We start from the raw sequence: 18,332 nt of genomic DNA on the forward strand, positions 1-18,332 counted from the left end.
GGAAACAAAATTCCCCTCGAGATTCACAATAGGGCCCAATAAGTCATTTAATACCTACATGAAGTATGTATATATGAAATTAACTTTAAATGAGTACAAATTATAACCTGATTTATGTTTTCAAGTTTTATTCCCGCCATTTTTGTAATTTAAGTTATAATTACAATGGCCACCTTTTGAAAAAAAAGTGGGTAGATTACAAAAGCAAATAATTATTTTTTCCTTTAAAGGGAAATTTTTCCCGAAAAAAAAAACTATAAACGTTTGAAGCCAAGATCTAAGAATTCTCCATCATAAAATGAGTTTGATAATTTTCACTTTAAGAATTTTTGCAAAAAGTACCCTGTTTAGTTATACCTCTGATACTTTATACTATTTTCTAAAATGCACTCGAAATAGTTTGTTTTATTCCCCCCTAGTCACGATGTGGTTGTTCATTTTCTTTCAAATTTTGCTTTTTTTTATAAATCATGTTTTTTGAACTGAAATCATGTTTTTTTATCATGATTTTTAAATTTCGAAATGGCAGCACTGAGTAAGGTATCCGTCGCGTCCTTTGTATATAAAATATATATAGATTTTATATACAAAGGTCGCGTCGGTGCGGAAATTTGTCCGGAGAGTTTTTACCAGAGATATAATTGGGTATCTCTGGTTTTTACCTGTCAGAAGCATCAGATAATTTTGACACATAACGTCAATAAAAATTGATATTATTTGCCAAAGATGAGTTTCACAGTTGGAATGGGCAGAATTAATAAAAAGTTTCAACATAAAAATTTTGAGAAAATAATCGATTTGTTGTTTTATTAAAATTCATTATGTATTTCTTAGATAATTCAATAATATAGGTACATCTTATACATAAGAATACGTGAAGCAGCTATCTCTTTGTAGCATGCAGAATGAAATGATTTTCGCCTCCATTTTACATAAGCGAAGCACTACTGGAAGTATTTCTGAATTCTGATATTCGCCAATATTTTTTTAACTGTAGCAAAACCACTGAAACTTGTTCTATAAAAGTACCTATTCTTTTACGTATATATATATTTCACCGGTCATATTCACGAATAACGAAATCCGTCGGCTTCTTTTAATAAGTTTTCTGAAATCAAGAAAATGATGATTAAAATAAATTATTTAGGTAGAGATTGAATTAAATTTTGCGGGCTTACCAATACGAAATTATTTTTCGAAGATTTTTTTTTCAGTTTTTTTCATCGGTAATTATGTTGAAGTTGTGTGTTGGTTTTTCGCTTACCATAGATAAAACATTCAAGGATGACTGTCTTTAATCTGTAAGGTGGTGCTCACATTCAATTTATAAAGGCCCAACTATAATAAGCATGAGCTCGCATAGGGTTATGTCAAAATCGAACCAACTGCTTCGTCCTGTTTCTGAAAACATGAGTAGTAGAAATAGCTTTCTGTCACAATTTTTTATATTTGTGTTTTCCATAATTTTTGTAAAAAAAAAAACACTTTAAATTACACAAAAATATTTTAAAACTGTTTTTATTTAATCCACAATTCTTTTACAACATTTTTATTAAATGAAAATTCAATTAATTCTTCCTTCCCTCTTGCATCCATGTTGTTTTCATTTTATTTTGAGAAATTTACTCATGCTGTGCGGTTCAGAGCGCACGGCATATGCTTAACGAAAATTAACAAAGCGCGTATACGCCTATTGAGAAAGGAAAGTGAGTTTACGTCCGAAAACATAACTGAACGAAACCTAGCAATCCGCTATTGTGGCTGTGACATCTGATTTGCATGTATTTAGGAATTTTCGAACGTCAACGTACGCACTCTTCCGACTATGAAGCCTAGTACGCTGCTGAAGCGAAAACGAAATCCTGAAATCCTGAACGGAAAATTTCGTTTTGCTTTTCGTTTTTCACTACGCAGCTCTAGCGAAAAATTGGAGAGTTTTAACTCATTTGTCACTTACTTTTTATTGTCCTGTGCATTTTTCTTCACTCCAATAGCAGTGTTGACGGTGTTTTTTCACTTTTAATTCATTTATTTCTTGCTTGAAAAATTGTTTTCTGTTGATTTTTCTTTTAAACAAATTTTGAATTTTTTTATTTTGTCTTTGACAGAATACTCGATGATATTTTTTCGTTAGCATTTTCGTTGTCGACTTTACAGACTTGAAAATTTTTCGTTTCGCATCAGCAGCGTACTAGGCTTTATAGTTGGGCCTTTATGGCTATGTAATAAGAATTGTGTATGTTCGGCAACTCACTCATGCCATTTTGACATAAGCCCATGCGCGCTCATGCCTATTATAGTTGGGCCTTAATACGTGCGATATCATCAAAATGGAAGTGTTGGGTTATATACGGGAAAAGCCCATAGCAGGTCACAACTCTCCACAACTTAAACAAGGATAAATGCTTTTTGTGACTCACACATGTTGTGACTTTGGGGGAGAATCGAGGTATAAGAGTGATCAGTTTGCTGTGCTAAGGAGGAAGGAGTATAGAACCACTTTATTCGTCACTGAAAAAAAGAAACTTACGGTTTTGAAAGGGAAATCCGGCTACAAATGGAACATGATAGCACTTGAAGGAGTTCGATCGCATCACGTTTTTGAGATATTCCCTTTAGAGACAGAGGTAATTTATTTTTTGTTATGGTTTTTTAAAAGAAATTATTTTCTTATTTTAAAATACGATTAAATCTTTATACCGCGGTTGTGATCTAGCACTCACATACGGTTGAGCCGCGTTCCATTGGAGGTGGTAGCTTACTCATGAGTATATGATTAGTAAATCTAGTACTACATGATCTTCTGCTTGAGGAGATAGGAATGTGTAGTGTTGTTGTTACTAGATTTCTACTCATGAGTAAACTACCAACTCCAACCAAACCTTTTTTTTCTCATTTAAGTTTCAAATCACTTCATTGGAGTGAGGAAAAAAACACACCTATTCAACAAAAAAATTAAGCTTCAAGCATATTTTTTCACTTAAACAAATTTAAACATAACATAACACAAAATAAACAAATGCAAATTAGAAAAAAAGAAGTACCTACCAGAAGTTCATTTTTTTTTCAAACCCACCCTCAGTTCTAAAATTATAACGAATTTAATTTTTTACACCTCAAAAATCCCACCATTTTTTTCAAAAGATAAAAAAAAAACTTTTTTTAATTTCAGAAACCTAAAAAATTAATTGTTTTTTTCTGTGAAAATAGTTTAAAGTCGTGGTTTGTTTGCCCAATGTTAGCCCAGGATAGTACAACTTTTATTTTCGCTATCTAACACTTTAGTTTAAAAATTATAGAAGCTCTATTTTATATTCACCCCAAAAACCACAAAAAAAATTTTTTGTTTTGAGTAAAAATCGTGGATTTATCACTTTGGTTCCTTTTTTAGAAAAAAAAAAAAATAGTACGTATACACCACAGTGACCTTTTTTAGTTTATAATTTGGAAAAAGTACATAAATCCACTTGTGTTGGCACTGCGCCTCAAATGTAATTTATTTAACTTCCAATTCTTACTTGATTGAATGTAGTCCATATAAAATTCCTGTTAAGAAGCTTAAGTCGATTTCTTTTATTTCACCTTAAAGACTACAAAATACAAATATTTTTTTGGTTTGTCATATCAGCGCCTAGAAAAACTAAATGCTTAGTTTAATCAACCCATACTTTCTTCAAAAGTAACATTAAATATAAAATGGTATGTAAGGTAATTTCTTTTTTAGTACACGAATGACAAAAAACTTTTTTTTCAAATTACCAACCTCTTAAAAATCAAAATTTGTTCTTTTTCAGTGTAAAATTGTCCTTTTTACACTTTATCCCAATTAACGAAAATAAATAGTGGTTAAGCCTGGGATAACCTTCCGCAAACGAAATACAGTGAAAAATTAACGATTTTTACACTAATAAAAAAAAATGTCTGAAAAAATATCCCAATTTGGGGTCTTATTTAATTTTTTTCTCTTGGGGCCTTATTTGTTTTTTCCTGGGGCCTAATTTCTTAGTGTTTTATACAACTCTTAACTTCTTTTTGGGATGTAATCCTAATGCGTAAACAAATAAAACCTATTTTTTCTCATTTATTATTCAGAAAATTTAATTTTTATAAAAAGATTTGACTATTTGAGAGAGAAAAATCAGGTACTTAAAATCAAAATGATCCTCTTCTAATATTTATCTGTTTAAAATTATAAGACTTCTTTTAAAAATAAAAAGAATCTGTTTGGATTATGTTAAAATCAAAGTGAACTTTATTTTCAAAAATATTTAATTTTAATAAGAATTTTCTCCTTAGTACCTATATCTGCTAAAATTCAAATGATTTCTTACTAATTGTATATGCATTCAAACAAAAGGATCTTCACGTTGATTTAAAAGGATTATTTTCTTTTGTTGTATATTTTGCACCAAATTGCAAAAAATTAAGAAAATTTGCCCGATTCTTTTAAGCCTTTTAAAACGGAAGACTTCTTGCCCAAAAAACATGTAGAAATCCGTTTAATTTAATACATACATATTTCATTTCTTTCTTTTTACAAAAAGGGCCACCCAGTTGTTTTCATACCTTTGCAATTTAAAATCAATTTGTGTACTCGTACATACAAATGTACAAAGTTTAGGAGTTAGTACTAACATTTGTAGTTACTCTTACTTTGTGTAGGGAACTTGGAATGGAATATATATTATTATCCTCATGGGATAGTCAATGAACGAATGCATGATGATTTTTTTTGTAGTTCACGTCATCCCTTCAAATGCGTGGGATGAGGGTAGTATATACTCGTACTTAGTCTAAAAAAAATTATTTTCTCTTGGTAAAGTTTAATTATGAATTTTATAACATTCTTTAGTCGCTTCTCGTTAATTGTATTTAATTTCCCTATAAATTCACTTGAAAATGTTTTGGAAAATTCGAACCAGTTCATACTTTAAGTTGTGTATTTTTATCAGTAAAGATTATTATGGCTGGACTTATCTAAAGGCGATTAATATGCAATAAGCACATTGATTCATTCTCTACTGTGTAGTTTTGGCTCAACAACCCTAAAAATAAAAAGCTTATATTATTGTTGTCACAAGCAAATAGACCTGTTTTAATCGCATTAATAGAAAATTATTCTGTAATGACTTTGAATTTCTTATAGTTCAGTACGAATAGAAAAGTGAGTGAAATATAATTCACGAAAATCAAATCAATTTCATTTGAAGAAATATAAAAAAAGACAACCACTTCTTGAATGGTACACACTACGTTCGATGGTGAGTTTTTTGTGTTGGATATTTCAAACCCCCTTGTTTACCTAAAGGCTAACAGGTGTAAGCACTCTTTTATTCAATGATTTTGTTGCTATGGAAATTTATTTTTAGCGAAAATCTATTAGATTGTAAGTTTCCTAATTATTTAGTTTTATCTATCCTTAATAATTTTTCGATTTCTTAAAGTGAAGTTTATTATTTTGAACTTACATAAACAATAAATATAAATTAATTAATTTCTTCGGGATAGGACATTAGACGAGGGTAAAGGTTTTAGATATTTTGTAAATATTAAAAAACTGGATGAAATCATCATCTACTAAAAAATGAGAGCTTATTCAATTTTCTTGCAAAAAAAAACTCTCCACCATTTTTTCTCTAGGAGTAATTCCTAAGAGATACTAGAGCTAGAATTGTCAGATAAACTGAAAAATTGTGTTATTTCTGTTAGTTCAGTGCAATTAGATTTAAATCGAGATAAAATATTTATTATATTTATCTTTGTATTTGCGATTAAATACGTAGGTAGGTACTATAGGTCAACATATGGATTTGTCAACAAAATCGAAATTGTAATAACAATTTAATATGACATTAAGATGAAAGAGATTGCGAAAAAAAGTGGTTCCTGCATTGTCTGTCCTTATAGTGAATAGTGGACTCACTTTGAACTTGTGTTAAGTGAACTTTGGAAAGTCTCCAGAGACTTTGATCTATTTGCGAATGTAAGCTATTTTTTTAGAAATCGTCAACGAAAATATTTTAACTGCTTAGAGCCTTGTACGCAGCTGAAGCAAAACGAAATTTTCCATACAAAAATTCGTTAACGAAATCTTGAACGAAACTAAATTTGTTTTGTTTTTGCTTTAAAACTTATTTTCTGATGCTTTTTCTTGAATTTTTTTATTTGTTTCTTTATTATTTTTACTTTGCTATAATATCCGATAATAATTTTTCGTTTACATGTTCGCTGTTAAATTTGGAGGCTTCAAATTTTTTCGCTTTACGCAGTTGAAGCGAAACATTTTCTAAGTCTCCAAAGTTGACAGCGAAAATTCCAAAATAATTTGAAATCAAAGAAAACATGGCAAAGTAAGTAACTAATAAGTTTAAACTCTCCAAATAATCTGGAATCTGTTTTTTGTGTTCACCCGTGAACTTTCCTGTGAACCTTTTTGGAGAAAAAAGTTGAGAGTTTTGCTTCACGAGCGATGAAGTAGTTCACGTGCAAAATGTACGGGAATCTAATTCACACAGATGAATTAATTAAAATTTTGAACTTGAGCACGAATTTCTATGCTTCCTTTATATTTTTTCGAACAAATGAATTTGAAAACTGACGAAAAAAGGAATGTGTATTTTTTGATTGTGTGCGTATTCACAAGATAAATAAACTCGAAGTGTGTACCTGCGATGAATGTCAAATGTTCACAAGGATTTCGGATTGCTGAATTATTTGCATTCGAAAATTTTTTTTCCTTCATACGGAAGCAGATATTCTCGTATCAAAGTCCCGAAACAAGTTGGTTCACAGATATGAGATCACATATAAGTTGCTCATGCATTCAGCTTAAAAAAATACAAATTTATTTTTTTAAGATTTTCGAAAATTATGCAATGCAAGGGGTACCCATTGTCTAAAAAACAGGAATTTTCAAAAATTTTCTCCAAATCCATCGAATGAGAAATCAAAAGAGTGGACTCTTTAGACTGTATTCATAACTGAAAACCAAAAGTTTGTATGAGTTCGCGTTGCTGAATTATTTGCAATCAAAATATTTTTTTTCCCTTCATTCGGAAGCAAATATTTTTGGATCAAAGACCCTAAACAAGTTTTGGTTTACAGATATGAGATCACAATTAATAGGCCAATGCATTCAGATAAAAAAATTACAAATTTATTTTTTAAGATTTTCGAAAATTATGCAAGGGGTACCCCTTGTCTAAAAAACAGGAATTTTCAAAAATTTTCTCCAAATCCATTGATTGAGACATCAAAAGAGAGAGCTCTTTAGACTCTATTCATAACTATTCAAAAGAGAGAGCTCTTTAGACTCTATTCATAACTGAAAACCAAAAGTTTGTAGGAGTTCGGGTTGCTGAATTATGTATTTGCAATCGAAATATTTTTTTCTTCCTTCACTCGAAAGCAGATATTTTCGAATCAAAGTCCCGAAACAAGTTTTGGTTTACAGATATGAGATCACAGATAATAGGCCAATGCATTCAGCTAAAAAAATTACAAATTTATTTTTTTAAGGTTTTCGAAAATTATGCATGGGGTACCCCTTGTCTAAAAAACAGGAATTTTCAAAAATTTTCTCCAAATCCATTGATTGAGACATCAAAAGAGAGAGCTCTTTAGACTCTATTCATAACTGAAAACCAAAAGTTTGTAGGAGTTCGCGTTGCTGAATTATTTGCAATCGAAATATTTTTTTCTTCCTTCAATATTGGAAGCAGATATTTTCGAATCAAAGTCCCGAAACAAGTTTTGATTTACAGATATCAGATCACAGTGAACCGGCCAATGCATTCAGCTAAAAAAATTACAAATTTATTTTTTTAAGATTTTCGAAAATTATCCAAGGGGTACCCCTTGTCTAAAAAAAGGAATTTTCAAAAATTTTCTCCAAATCCATCGAATGAGACATCAAAAGAGAGGACTCTTTAAACTCTATTCATAACTGAAAACCAAAAGTTTGTTTGAGTTCGGGTTGCTGAATTATGTATTTGCAATCGAAATATTTTTTTCTTCCTTCACTCGAAAGCAGATATTTTCGGATCAAAGTCCCGAAACAAGTTTTGGTTTACAGATATGAGAACACAGTGAACCGGCCAATGCATTCAACTAAAAAAATTACAAATTTATTTTTTTAAGATTTTCGAAAATTATGCATAACTGAAACCCAAAAGTTTGTAAGAGTTCGGGTTGCTGAATTATTCGGAATCGAAATATTTTTTTTCCTTCATTCGGAAGCAAATACTTTCGGATCAAAGACCCGAAACAAGAATTGGTTTATGAGATAAGTAGATATATTTTGAACCAAAAAAATGTAAATTTTTGTTTTGAAAACTTTAACCTACTGCTAAGTACTTAAAGTGGCTTTCAACTTCTATTACTCTATTAAAAATGTAGTTCAAAAAAGCTTTAAGTTTTGTACTTAAAGTGCAATAGATAAATGTGCTCAAAGAAACGCTGCACAACTATTTTAAGTCGTGTAACTAATTATATTTATTTCTTTTAGGTTCATGATGTCATCCTCCTTTTGACAAACGAACATTGGACAAAAAAGTTCGAACCTGGCTTTAAATAATGTGGAGAATTAACAAACACAAATGGATATCCACGAAGAACCAATTTTATGACTTCCTGACAAATAAATAAATCAAAAATGAATGTTAAACCTACCCAATCAAAAATAGAACTGTCAAATTCATCTGAAACAACTGATAGAAATGAATTCTCAAATTCAAATATTATAGCATTATGGGAGATGCCATGGCAAAAAGCAATTATTGTATCAATTTTCATGCTTCTAGTATTTATAACGGTTGTTGGAAATACATTGGTTATTCTGTCAGTATTGACTACGAAGAGATTAAGGACAGTTACAAACTGCTATGTTACGAACCTAGCTGTTACTGACTGGCTAGTGGGTACATGTGTGATGCCACCATCTATTTTATTTTATATTGTTGGTGAGTAATGCTTGTTAAAATAAAGAATTATTTTTTTTTAAATTTTACTATACCTAATACATTGAATATAACGGCATTTCAAGTGAAATGCTATAGTCGATAAATTGATAATAAAAATCGACGATTTTTGGAGTAAAATTATCGTTTTTTGACTATCGATTCCACCCATGGGTAAATAAATACACTGGCGCAAAATTTTAAACGATTTAGTAAAATGCTAAAGTCATTTTAGTAAGTTACTTAGTCCAAAAGCACACTGATTTTTAACTTGATTCCTAGAACAGTGTTGAAGTTTTTTTTTCACTTTTAATTTATTTATTTCTTGTATTAAAAAATATTTGCTGTTGTTTTTTCTTGATTTAAAATTAATTTGGATTTATTTATTTTGATTTTGCTTTGACAGAATACTCGATAATATTTTTTCGTTAGCATTTTCATTGTAGGCCATAATTGCAACGTGATTTAGATCTATTGTTGAAATTGTTCACTGTGGCGTACACGTGATATATTTACATTTCTCATACATTTGTTCTTATTCTTCAGAGAGGTACAGTAAAATCCACAAAATATAATTAAAATACATAATTAGTAAAATTTAGTTTGTTCAAAGGATTAATTTAGGTTAAGTATTATTTAAGGTAAATTTGAATTTAGGTATAGTTTTAAATTTAACTTGATTTTGTAGATTATATTTGATAAGAAATTTTGAATTTCTTATCAAATTGATTTGAAAACTTTTACAGGGGCCCTATTTTGTAAAACGAATATCGTTGAAATTACTTCGTTATCGTTGAAATGCGATTGTGTTCAACGAGAATCGTTAGAATTTTACGATACTCGTTAGTCCTTACGACTGTCATTTCCCTATCGTTTGACTTTCGTTCTCGTTTGTCTTGCTAAGAAAAAAAAAAAAAAAATGCCAAACTTCGAAGCCAATTTTATTACCACTGATTGCAATGAAATAACAAATATATAAACATACTCAAATATTAAAACGAAGAAGCAATTTTTGTATTATTATTAAAGCACCACAACACAACAAAAAGATAAAACAAACAATTGATCTCAATCTTCATGGCCAATTGGCAATGGCAGAGATAAAGTTCTCCGAAAGATGGTTTTCTTCTTTGTTGCGAGTCTAGGTATTGGCCACGGGGGCATCTTTTGGTGTTGAAAAAGAGCTGTGGTACGCTTGCTCTTCGCTCGGCTAAGCTCGAAGGATTGGGGTTGGTTCTTGCGCTTCTCCAAACACCACCTACTCAGCAATCAAAAATCTCGTACCTGTTAAAGGGATAGGAAAGGATGGGTGAATAGGGAAGTAGATAAAAGGATTTGAAAAAAAAATCAAAGGAAACGCACAGACTTAGATACCTATGCCACTGCATTGGTGAAAGGGTGAAGTCAATGTAGGATCTTGGTTGATAAAAAAAAAATACAAAAATTTAAATTTCTAATTCTAATCCTATCGATACACCCTTAATTCTATATATATTTATATCAAACGTAGATATATTCCATAAGCTAAACCTATAACTAATCCTAATCTAAATTCCTAAAAATAAATAATTTTTGTATTTATCACCAAACCCCACCTTGACATCACGTCTCACCAACACAGTGGTTCGTTGAGCCATCAAAAGCACTGCCAGATGTTGTTGGCAGAAGATTGGCCAAACCCACCCTTGTATCTAAAATACAACCATTGTCATCTTCGCGGCCGGAAGTTTAAAGATGACCCCTAAAGTAATCCCCCCAACTACAATCTAAGTCATGTTTAAGTTATTATTGTATGTATGTGTGTCTAACCATGTCAGAATGTATGTATAAGTAAAAATCTCTTTCATTCATAATTATAATCTAAAATAGTTTATAAAAAAATTATAAAAGTAAGTTGTTGCAGAATTTATCGTGTATGTAAATGTATTTATAAGTTTGTAAGTAAATGTATCTAAAAGTTTGTATGTAAATGTATCTAAAAGTTTGTATGTAAAATGTATCTATAAGTTTGTAAGTAAATGTATCTAAAAGTTTGTATGTAAAATGTATCTATAAGTTTGTAAGTAAATGTATCTAAAAGTTTGTATGTAAATGTATCTATAAGTTTGTAAGTAAATGTATCTAAAAGTTTGTATGTAAAATGTATCTATAAGTTTGTAAGTAAATGTATCTAAAAGTTTGTATGTAAATGTATCTAAAAGTTTGTATGTAAAATGTATCTATAAGTTATTATGTTGAATCTATAAGTCCATTGGTAAGTAAGTAAGTATCAGTATCTAGAAGTAAGTGTACATCTGTAGTAAGTATCTAAGTATCTAAAGGTAAGTGTATGTATGTAAAAAGTATCTAAGTATCTAAAGGTAAGTAAGTCGGTATAAATATGTCTGTAAACTATTGTATCGTCATGTCCCTAGGTAAGTTTGTAGGTAAGTATGTATGTAAGTACGTCATTGTCAGAGTCGCCCTATAAGTCTCGTATACTAAATCAACCCATTGCTGCTTGATGAAATATGTATTTTTCTCCCCACAGTTTCTTCCCGCAAAACGCCAATTTTATCTCTCGTTGATCATCGCTGGCCCAGCCGAGCCCATCTCACACACCCTTGTTAAGATTTTAGCACTCCATCATTAGATCATTGATAAATTCATATATAATTTGGTTCAAAATTTATTAATACGTTTACCATTTCCTATATTATGATTTTATAAATTCAGTTCTTTTATCTATTTAATGAAAATTATAAAAAAAAAGTAAAGAAAATCAAAAAAAATTATGTTTAAAAACTATAAATAAATCTTTTAAAATCTTAGTTGGTATATTTTTGTTCAGAAAATAAAAAAAAATGTTTTACTTTAAAACACTAAAGTAATTTTAACTTCAATTTTAATTTATATATTTTTTTTTTTTTTTTTTGTGGATCAACTTTTGTGATCCAGAGTGTTATATAATTGATTTGAAAACTTTTACAGGGGCCCTATTTTGTAAAACGAATATCGTTGAAATTACTTCGTTATCGTTGAAATGCGATTGTGTTCAACGAGAATCGTTAGAATTTTACGATACTCGTTAGTCCTTACGACTGTCATTTCCCTATCGTTTGACTTTCGTTCTCGTTTGTCTTGCTAAGAAAAAAAAAAAAAAAATGCCAAACTTCGAAGCCAATTTTATTACCACTGATTGCAATGAAATAACAAATATATAAACATACTCAAATATTAAAACGAAGAAGCAATTTTTGTATTATTATTAAAGCACCACAACACAACAAAAAGATAAAACAAACAATTGATCTCAATCTTCATGGCCAATTGGCAATGGCAGAGATAAAGTTCTCCGAAAGATGGTTTTCTTCTTTAAACTCATAAAATAAATAGTCGAAATCACAAATTATGTCATTAAGTTCAATTTTATTATGTTTTTGAGTAGAAAATACTATTAAAAAGCACAAGAAAAGTAAAAGAAAATTTTTTTGTTTTTTCCCACTGAAGATTTTGTTTATCTACTTATTTTTTGACAGCTTTGGTACGGTAAGGTTGGTACGCTTGAAAAAAAAACATGGATTCATTATCGTTGTACTAAATCGCTCTATGTCGTGACTATCGTTGTCGTGGGTATCGTTGTATTGCCTTTCGTTTCGTAATTCAAAATAGGGCCCCAGGTATTTTGAAATTTCAATGATTGAAAACGTCTTTTTCAAGACTTTTAATTTTGGAATTTTGAAATATTTAAGCATAAACAAACCAAAAACCGAAACAAAGAATTAGAAGATCTTAAGATTAATTTCTTTTGATTAAATAGATTCCCTGAAGAAGAGTGTAAACACACTCGAAACGTCGGATTAGTAAATTAGAAAAAAGCTAAGTAAAAGACCTCAAGCCCAAGGAATAAATATTTTGTATAGTATTCTAAATAAAAAAAAAATAAACTATGCATTTAAAATTTTTTTTTCATTTTTAGGTTAAGCGGGAGGGAGAAAAAATTTATTGTACATAGTCTCATAGTCCCTCCCTCCATCTGACTAACTAGTCAGTAACTAATAGTCACAAATATCTATTTTAATAGTTAAAATTGACTATTTAAATGTTAATTTGGAAAATATTTCGATTGACTATTAAAATAGTTAAAAATAACTATTTTTAACTATTTAAAATAGTTATCCCGATTTCAACTATGAAAATAGTTAAAAATGACTATTTTTTCCCTAAGTGCACATACCAAACCTTGATACACAACTAGCGCAGTATAATTTTGGGGTTTTTAACCCTATTACTCCAGTCAAAGCGTCATTTGACCTTGCGCAGAGAGGCACTGTCAGTTTTTATTTCATGGATCGATAGGGGTATATTTAAAAGGCGTAAACCCAATTTCTCACCACCTGATCATTCTTTTTAGCGAAGTTATTCACAAAAATGCCTTTTTTGGGATATTTTACTTCTAAGCTAATATCTTTGCTCCAGATTGTCGTAGACCAAAAAATAAACATAAATTCTCTTCCTTATAATATATTCTATCGTTGTATGTAATTTCATTGTATTTGAGTTAGTAAATACAAAATGGCAGCCATTTAAAGTCAAATTCTTGTTGTTAAAAAACACATTTTTGTCATTATTTCGAAAAAAGCTTATATCATGATTGACATTTTTCTAATATATTTTGTAGCCCTACAACAGTAATTTATTTTTTTAGCCAATACTTGCACCGTTTACAAAATAATAAGGCAAGAGTTTGCTAAACAAAAAAACGTCTTTGACTTAATATTACTTATTTTTTATTTGTTTCAACAAAAGTATTGTGCACCGAATTGATAGAAAATGTTGTAACGAACAATCAATAGCTTTATTTTTTGTCGTAGAACATTCTGAAGCCGAGTTATTTCCAAAAAACGATATTTTTGGGTGTTTTCGCACCGGTTTTGCATGCGTTCATTTATCAGTTGCTCGGCCATCTTTAGTGATAAAGAGCTGATTTTTTCTTTAAAATGCAGGACATGAGTAGGGCTACAAAATAGATTAGAAAAATGTCAATCATGATATAAGCTTTTTTCGAAATAATGACAAAAATGTGTTTTTTAACAACAAGAATTTGACTTTAAATTGCTGCCATTTTGTATTTACTAACTCAAATGCAATGAAATTACATACAACGATAGAAAATATTATAAGGAAGAGAATTTATGTTTATTTTTTGGTCTACGACAATCTGGAGCAAAGATATTAGCTTAGAAGTAAAATATCCCAAAAAAGGCATTTTTGTGAATAACTCCGCTAAAAAGAATGATCAGGTGGTGAGAAATTGGGTTTAAGCCTTTTAAATATACCCCTATCGATCCATGAAATAAAAACTGACAGTGCCTCTCTGCGCAAGGTGAGGCCCTTTTTTCCGACGCTTTGACTGGAGTATATTGTGAGCTTCAAGCGGAAATTTGTCCACTCGAAATATTTTTTGTTCGCCCGGAATTTAAAAAGCTATTGCTAATTTCACCCGAAGGGAATTAGCATTTTTCGCAAAACTGGCGTCGAATCGCGATCATACGTTAACGTTTTGACTTTTGCTGTTTCTTTTCAATCAGTAGCAAAAGATATCGACATATAGCGACCATACTTAACAAACGTATGGTTTCTAGTTCTTCATTAAAATTTAGGTCAGAAAAGAGCTTTTGATTACCTCTCATATAACCTAAAAAAAATTCAAAATACGAGGAGTTTTTGGACGGAAAATCTTTTCGCTCGGAACTCACAAATGGGGAAAAGTGAAATTAAATTGTTCCGGTTGGAATCTTGTTCACGTGAAACTCTTAATAGGACTGAATAGTTATATACTAAAAGGTATATTAAACATGAGTTTTTCCACAGCTAAACATAAGAATATCTGTTACTCCTTTTTTAAAATTTTTGTAAATAATTATAATTGTTTATAATTAAAATTGTTTATAATTATATTTATATTTTAATAACACATTTTTATCTATTACTTTTAGGGAGCTGGAGATTTGGCTGGATACTTTGTAATATTTGGATATCTCTAGACATTTTGTTATGTACTGCTTCTATCTTAAGTCTGTGTGCCATAAGTCTCGATAGGTAATAATATTTACTATGAAATAATTGGTTACACTTTTCTTTATTGTTCTAGATATCTTGCAGTTATTCAGCCACTCAAGTATTCCAAAAGAAGAAGATCGAAGAGATTAGCTTTGCTAATGATATTAGTGGTTTGGGTGGTTGCATTTTTAATAACATGTCCCCCTATTTTTGGATGGTTAGAAAAATTATACTTTCAGAATTCTCAAATACACAATTTTTAAGCATACCATTTTGATTTAAGGTACAAACCGGATGGAAGAAATAAGCACCATGTGGAATGTCGATATAATCAAAACAAAGGATATGTTATTTTTTCAGCTATGGGTTCGTTTTTCATTCCCTTGGGTGTTATGCTTTACGTATACCTGAGAATAGGGTTCGTTTTAACATCTCGTCAGCAAAGAATGGTTCGGGACGCAGTAAGTGTTAAGGCAGAACTATAATTGGAGGAAGCTGTCGAGTGTTAATTTCAAAATCCTTCGTCAAGTTTCTTTCCGAAACGTGAGAAGCATAAATTACCTTTAATTAAATAAGCGAAACGGATGCAAATCTGGGCCCGAATTACGGCACACGACTACAATTATACGTTATCGTATTGACGGGAGACAATGCAGAGAATCCAACTTCTTATAAAAGTAACGAGGCAAAAGGATAAAAGATATTTAACTTGAATCACTTCGGACACAAGAGAGACAAATAATATTCTTCCGTATATTGCCATATAATATTTCATCTCAGAAAAATTATTACCTCAGATGTCACAAAAAATAAATTGCTTTTTTAAAAGAAAAATTAAATATTATCTTAGGGCCCCAAAACATATTACTTCAATAATCTTAGCAACCAACAAAAAAAAAAAGGGGGGCGTATACGTACTTTTTTAATTGTTCCTATTTTCTATATCAAAGGGACCCCAAAATCTAGTCTTGCCACGGGACCCCGGCAACTCAACTCAACTACGTAAGCCTCTGGATGATCGTAATCGTATGCCGTAATCCGACCTCTATTCAGTCTTGACACTGGGATAAGTTTTCTTCAGTCAAATACGGTTGTTGAGGGGAACTCCGTTTCGTTCAGTTGAAAAAAACTGAATGATAAGTTCCATTACATTCTTTATATTCGCAACCTGCCGGACGGTAGCGTCCACCACCTTCCGTCAATTATAGTTCTGCCCTTAAACGAAAACTGTGAATGTTTTATTTTTAATGCGCTTTTGTTTTGATTATTTTTCAGGTTTCCGAAAAATCTACTGATAACAAAAATGAACGCACAAATTTTGTTCAAGACCATGAACACTGCGACTGCGAAAGTAATTACTCTGTACCTGTTCGGTCATCCTTGTTAATGGAGTCAAAAACTTACAACCCAAACAAAGCTGATTCACTTGAGGAAGTTACTTTTTATGACCCCGTGACCCTTCCAAAAATTTCATCAGCCAAAAGGTGCTCGGCAATAAGTTGTGGAAAAAGTTCTACTACTCAGTCTAACGTTAATTTTGCAGAAACCTCTAAAACATATTCAGAGTCTTGCCTATCAAAAATTGAAGAAGATTATGCAAAAAATAGAAATTCAAATAATTTTCGCATGTCTCAGACCCCTTCATTACGTGTTCCAATGAGGGTCTCAACTAACAGAAAAGAGACGAAAACTACAAAAACATTAACTACAGTAATGGGTGGATTTATTGCATGTTGGCTTCCATTTTTTTGTTATTATTTATTAATACCATTTCTGCCACCAAAAGCTGTATCAGAAGGACTAATGTATTTTTTTACATGGGTTGGATGGATAAATTGTGCCATCAATCCATTTATTTATGCTTTTTACAATCCAGAGTTTTGTACTGCTTTTTGGCGTTTAACTTTTCATAACATAGTCAAAAAACGATCTAAAATTCGAACAAATATCAATGGTTAAAATAAAAGTGTACCTATGTGATGTGAATCTTTTGTTTGTAGAATTGAGTAGTAGAGTAAGTATGAACCAATTTAAAATGGTACTTAGTAGTGTCCTTAGTAGTGTATATTTTACATGTTCTTGTAAAAAAAAAATTGAAAAGCTAAAAAATTTTTTTTTGTGCACAAATAGTCTTCTTATCTATTTTTAAGTATTTCTTGTATTAAAAAATGAAAAAAATTTCAAATTATTTACATTAAATCTGGAACTTACTTAAGAATTGATTAATCGTTCCTTATATTTTTACCGTATATACATTATACAATGGCTTTTTTATGAAAAATAAAATAAAGAAAATTTTGTCTCCAAGTTTTAAAATCCATATGCAAGCGTTTTTTTATTATTATTATAAAGCTTAAGCGAGACGGTAAGAAAAACCATTTTTTACTTCCTCTCCTTTCCCTTCCTTTCTTTTTCTTTCCTTTCCTTTTCTCCTTTCTTTTACTTTCATTTCCTTTCTTTTTCTTTCCTCTTACCTTTCATTTTATTTCCTTACCTTTCCCAACGCCCAATCGCGTTCCATCCAATTTTGCATTTTCTAGGACCAAACTTCTAAAAAGAGGACCAAATTAGCAACGGAACTGTACTGCTGCGCTCAGAAAATTCAAAAAGCCATGTGGTGGTGCTCCGGCGCCCCTAAAATTGGTTCAAAATTGACGAATCAATAGTTTTTTTTTTTTTTCAATGTCCAAATCAAATCAAGATCGTGCTTTTTGAAGGCATTTTGAATGCTTAAAAACAATATTGTAATAAAAATTATTTTTAAATTTAGCACTTAAAAGTTTGAACCAAATTTGTGGTCTAGTTCTTTTTGGAAAGACCTTTATTGACCACAAAATTATATACATATATAGTTTTTAATTAAGACCAAAAAATCACCTAAATCCATTTGGGCTGATGCGCCGTTACTTGTCCACAGCATAAAGCGAGCCTGAAATTTTTTTTTTATTCTTTGGGCTCAAATTGCATATAACCCATTTCTCACCTAATTAAACGGAATGCAGTAAAAAATTAACGGAATGCAGTAAAATTCTCATTATTATTCGCATAGTTGCGAATATGAGAATCCTTTTCTTGATAGGTTTGTTCTCCCATGATTTCATTCATCATCATTCCGTAAAAATGAAATTTTCAAAGAAAATGTCCAATATAGCACGCTTATGGATGTGTATGGCTACAAATATTACCGTTGTGTAATCTATATGAATTACTCGTCCGGGCAACGAAAACCGTAAGTTGGGCATAAGTGGGCGAAAAAAGTTGCAGTTCTTCGAAAAATTGTTTAAATGCTTGATTCTATCTAATGGCTCTCCAGTGTTTATTAGGTATAATTTA

The 18,332-nt window shown here is 30.6% G+C and overlaps 1 protein-coding gene across 3 annotated transcripts; it reads left to right on the forward strand.

Annotated features, from left to right (window-relative positions):
• Positions 1-4,732: 4,732 nt before the first annotated feature.
• On the forward strand, positions 4,733-17,297 carry LOC129916894 (5-hydroxytryptamine receptor 1D). Of its 3 annotated transcripts, none has more exons than XM_055997096.1 (6): positions 4,733-4,816; positions 8,507-8,960; positions 14,936-15,038; positions 15,091-15,216; positions 15,283-15,460; positions 16,275-17,297. In XM_055997096.1, exons 2-6 carry the CDS (start codon positions 8,654-8,656, stop codon positions 16,956-16,958), a joined length of 1,398 nt encoding a protein of 465 aa, XP_055853071.1. In that variant the 5' UTR covers positions 4,733-4,816; positions 8,507-8,653; the 3' UTR covers positions 16,959-17,297. The 3 variants fall into 3 exon arrangements, with proteins under 3 accessions (XP_055853071.1, XP_055853069.1, XP_055853070.1); XM_055997094.1 differs by lacking the exon at positions 4,733-4,816 and adding an exon at positions 4,840-5,261; XM_055997095.1 differs by lacking the exon at positions 4,733-4,816 and adding an exon at positions 5,858-5,983.
• The last annotated feature ends 1,035 nt before the right edge of the window (positions 17,298-18,332 follow it).

The sequence above is a fragment of the Episyrphus balteatus genome, chromosome 3 (assembly GCF_945859705.1).
Source record: "Episyrphus balteatus chromosome 3, idEpiBalt1.1, whole genome shotgun sequence".
Lineage (NCBI taxonomy): Eukaryota > Metazoa > Arthropoda > Insecta > Diptera > Syrphidae > Episyrphus > Episyrphus balteatus.

What these genes read in the sequence shown, in the direction of transcription:
- LOC129916894 (XM_055997096.1), top strand. Translation starts at nt 8,654, where the DNA reads ATGAATGTTAAACCTACCCAATCAAAAATAGAACTGTCAAATTCATCT. An exon ending in TGTCCCCCTATTTTTGGATG is followed by an intron (nt 15,217 to 15,282) that starts GTTAGAAAAATT and finishes TTTTGATTTAAG; the next exon opens with GTACAAACCGGATGGAAGAA. An exon ending in AAAGAATGGTTCGGGACGCA is followed by an intron (nt 15,461 to 16,274) that starts GTAAGTGTTAAG and finishes ATTATTTTTCAG; the next exon opens with GTTTCCGAAAAATCTACTGA.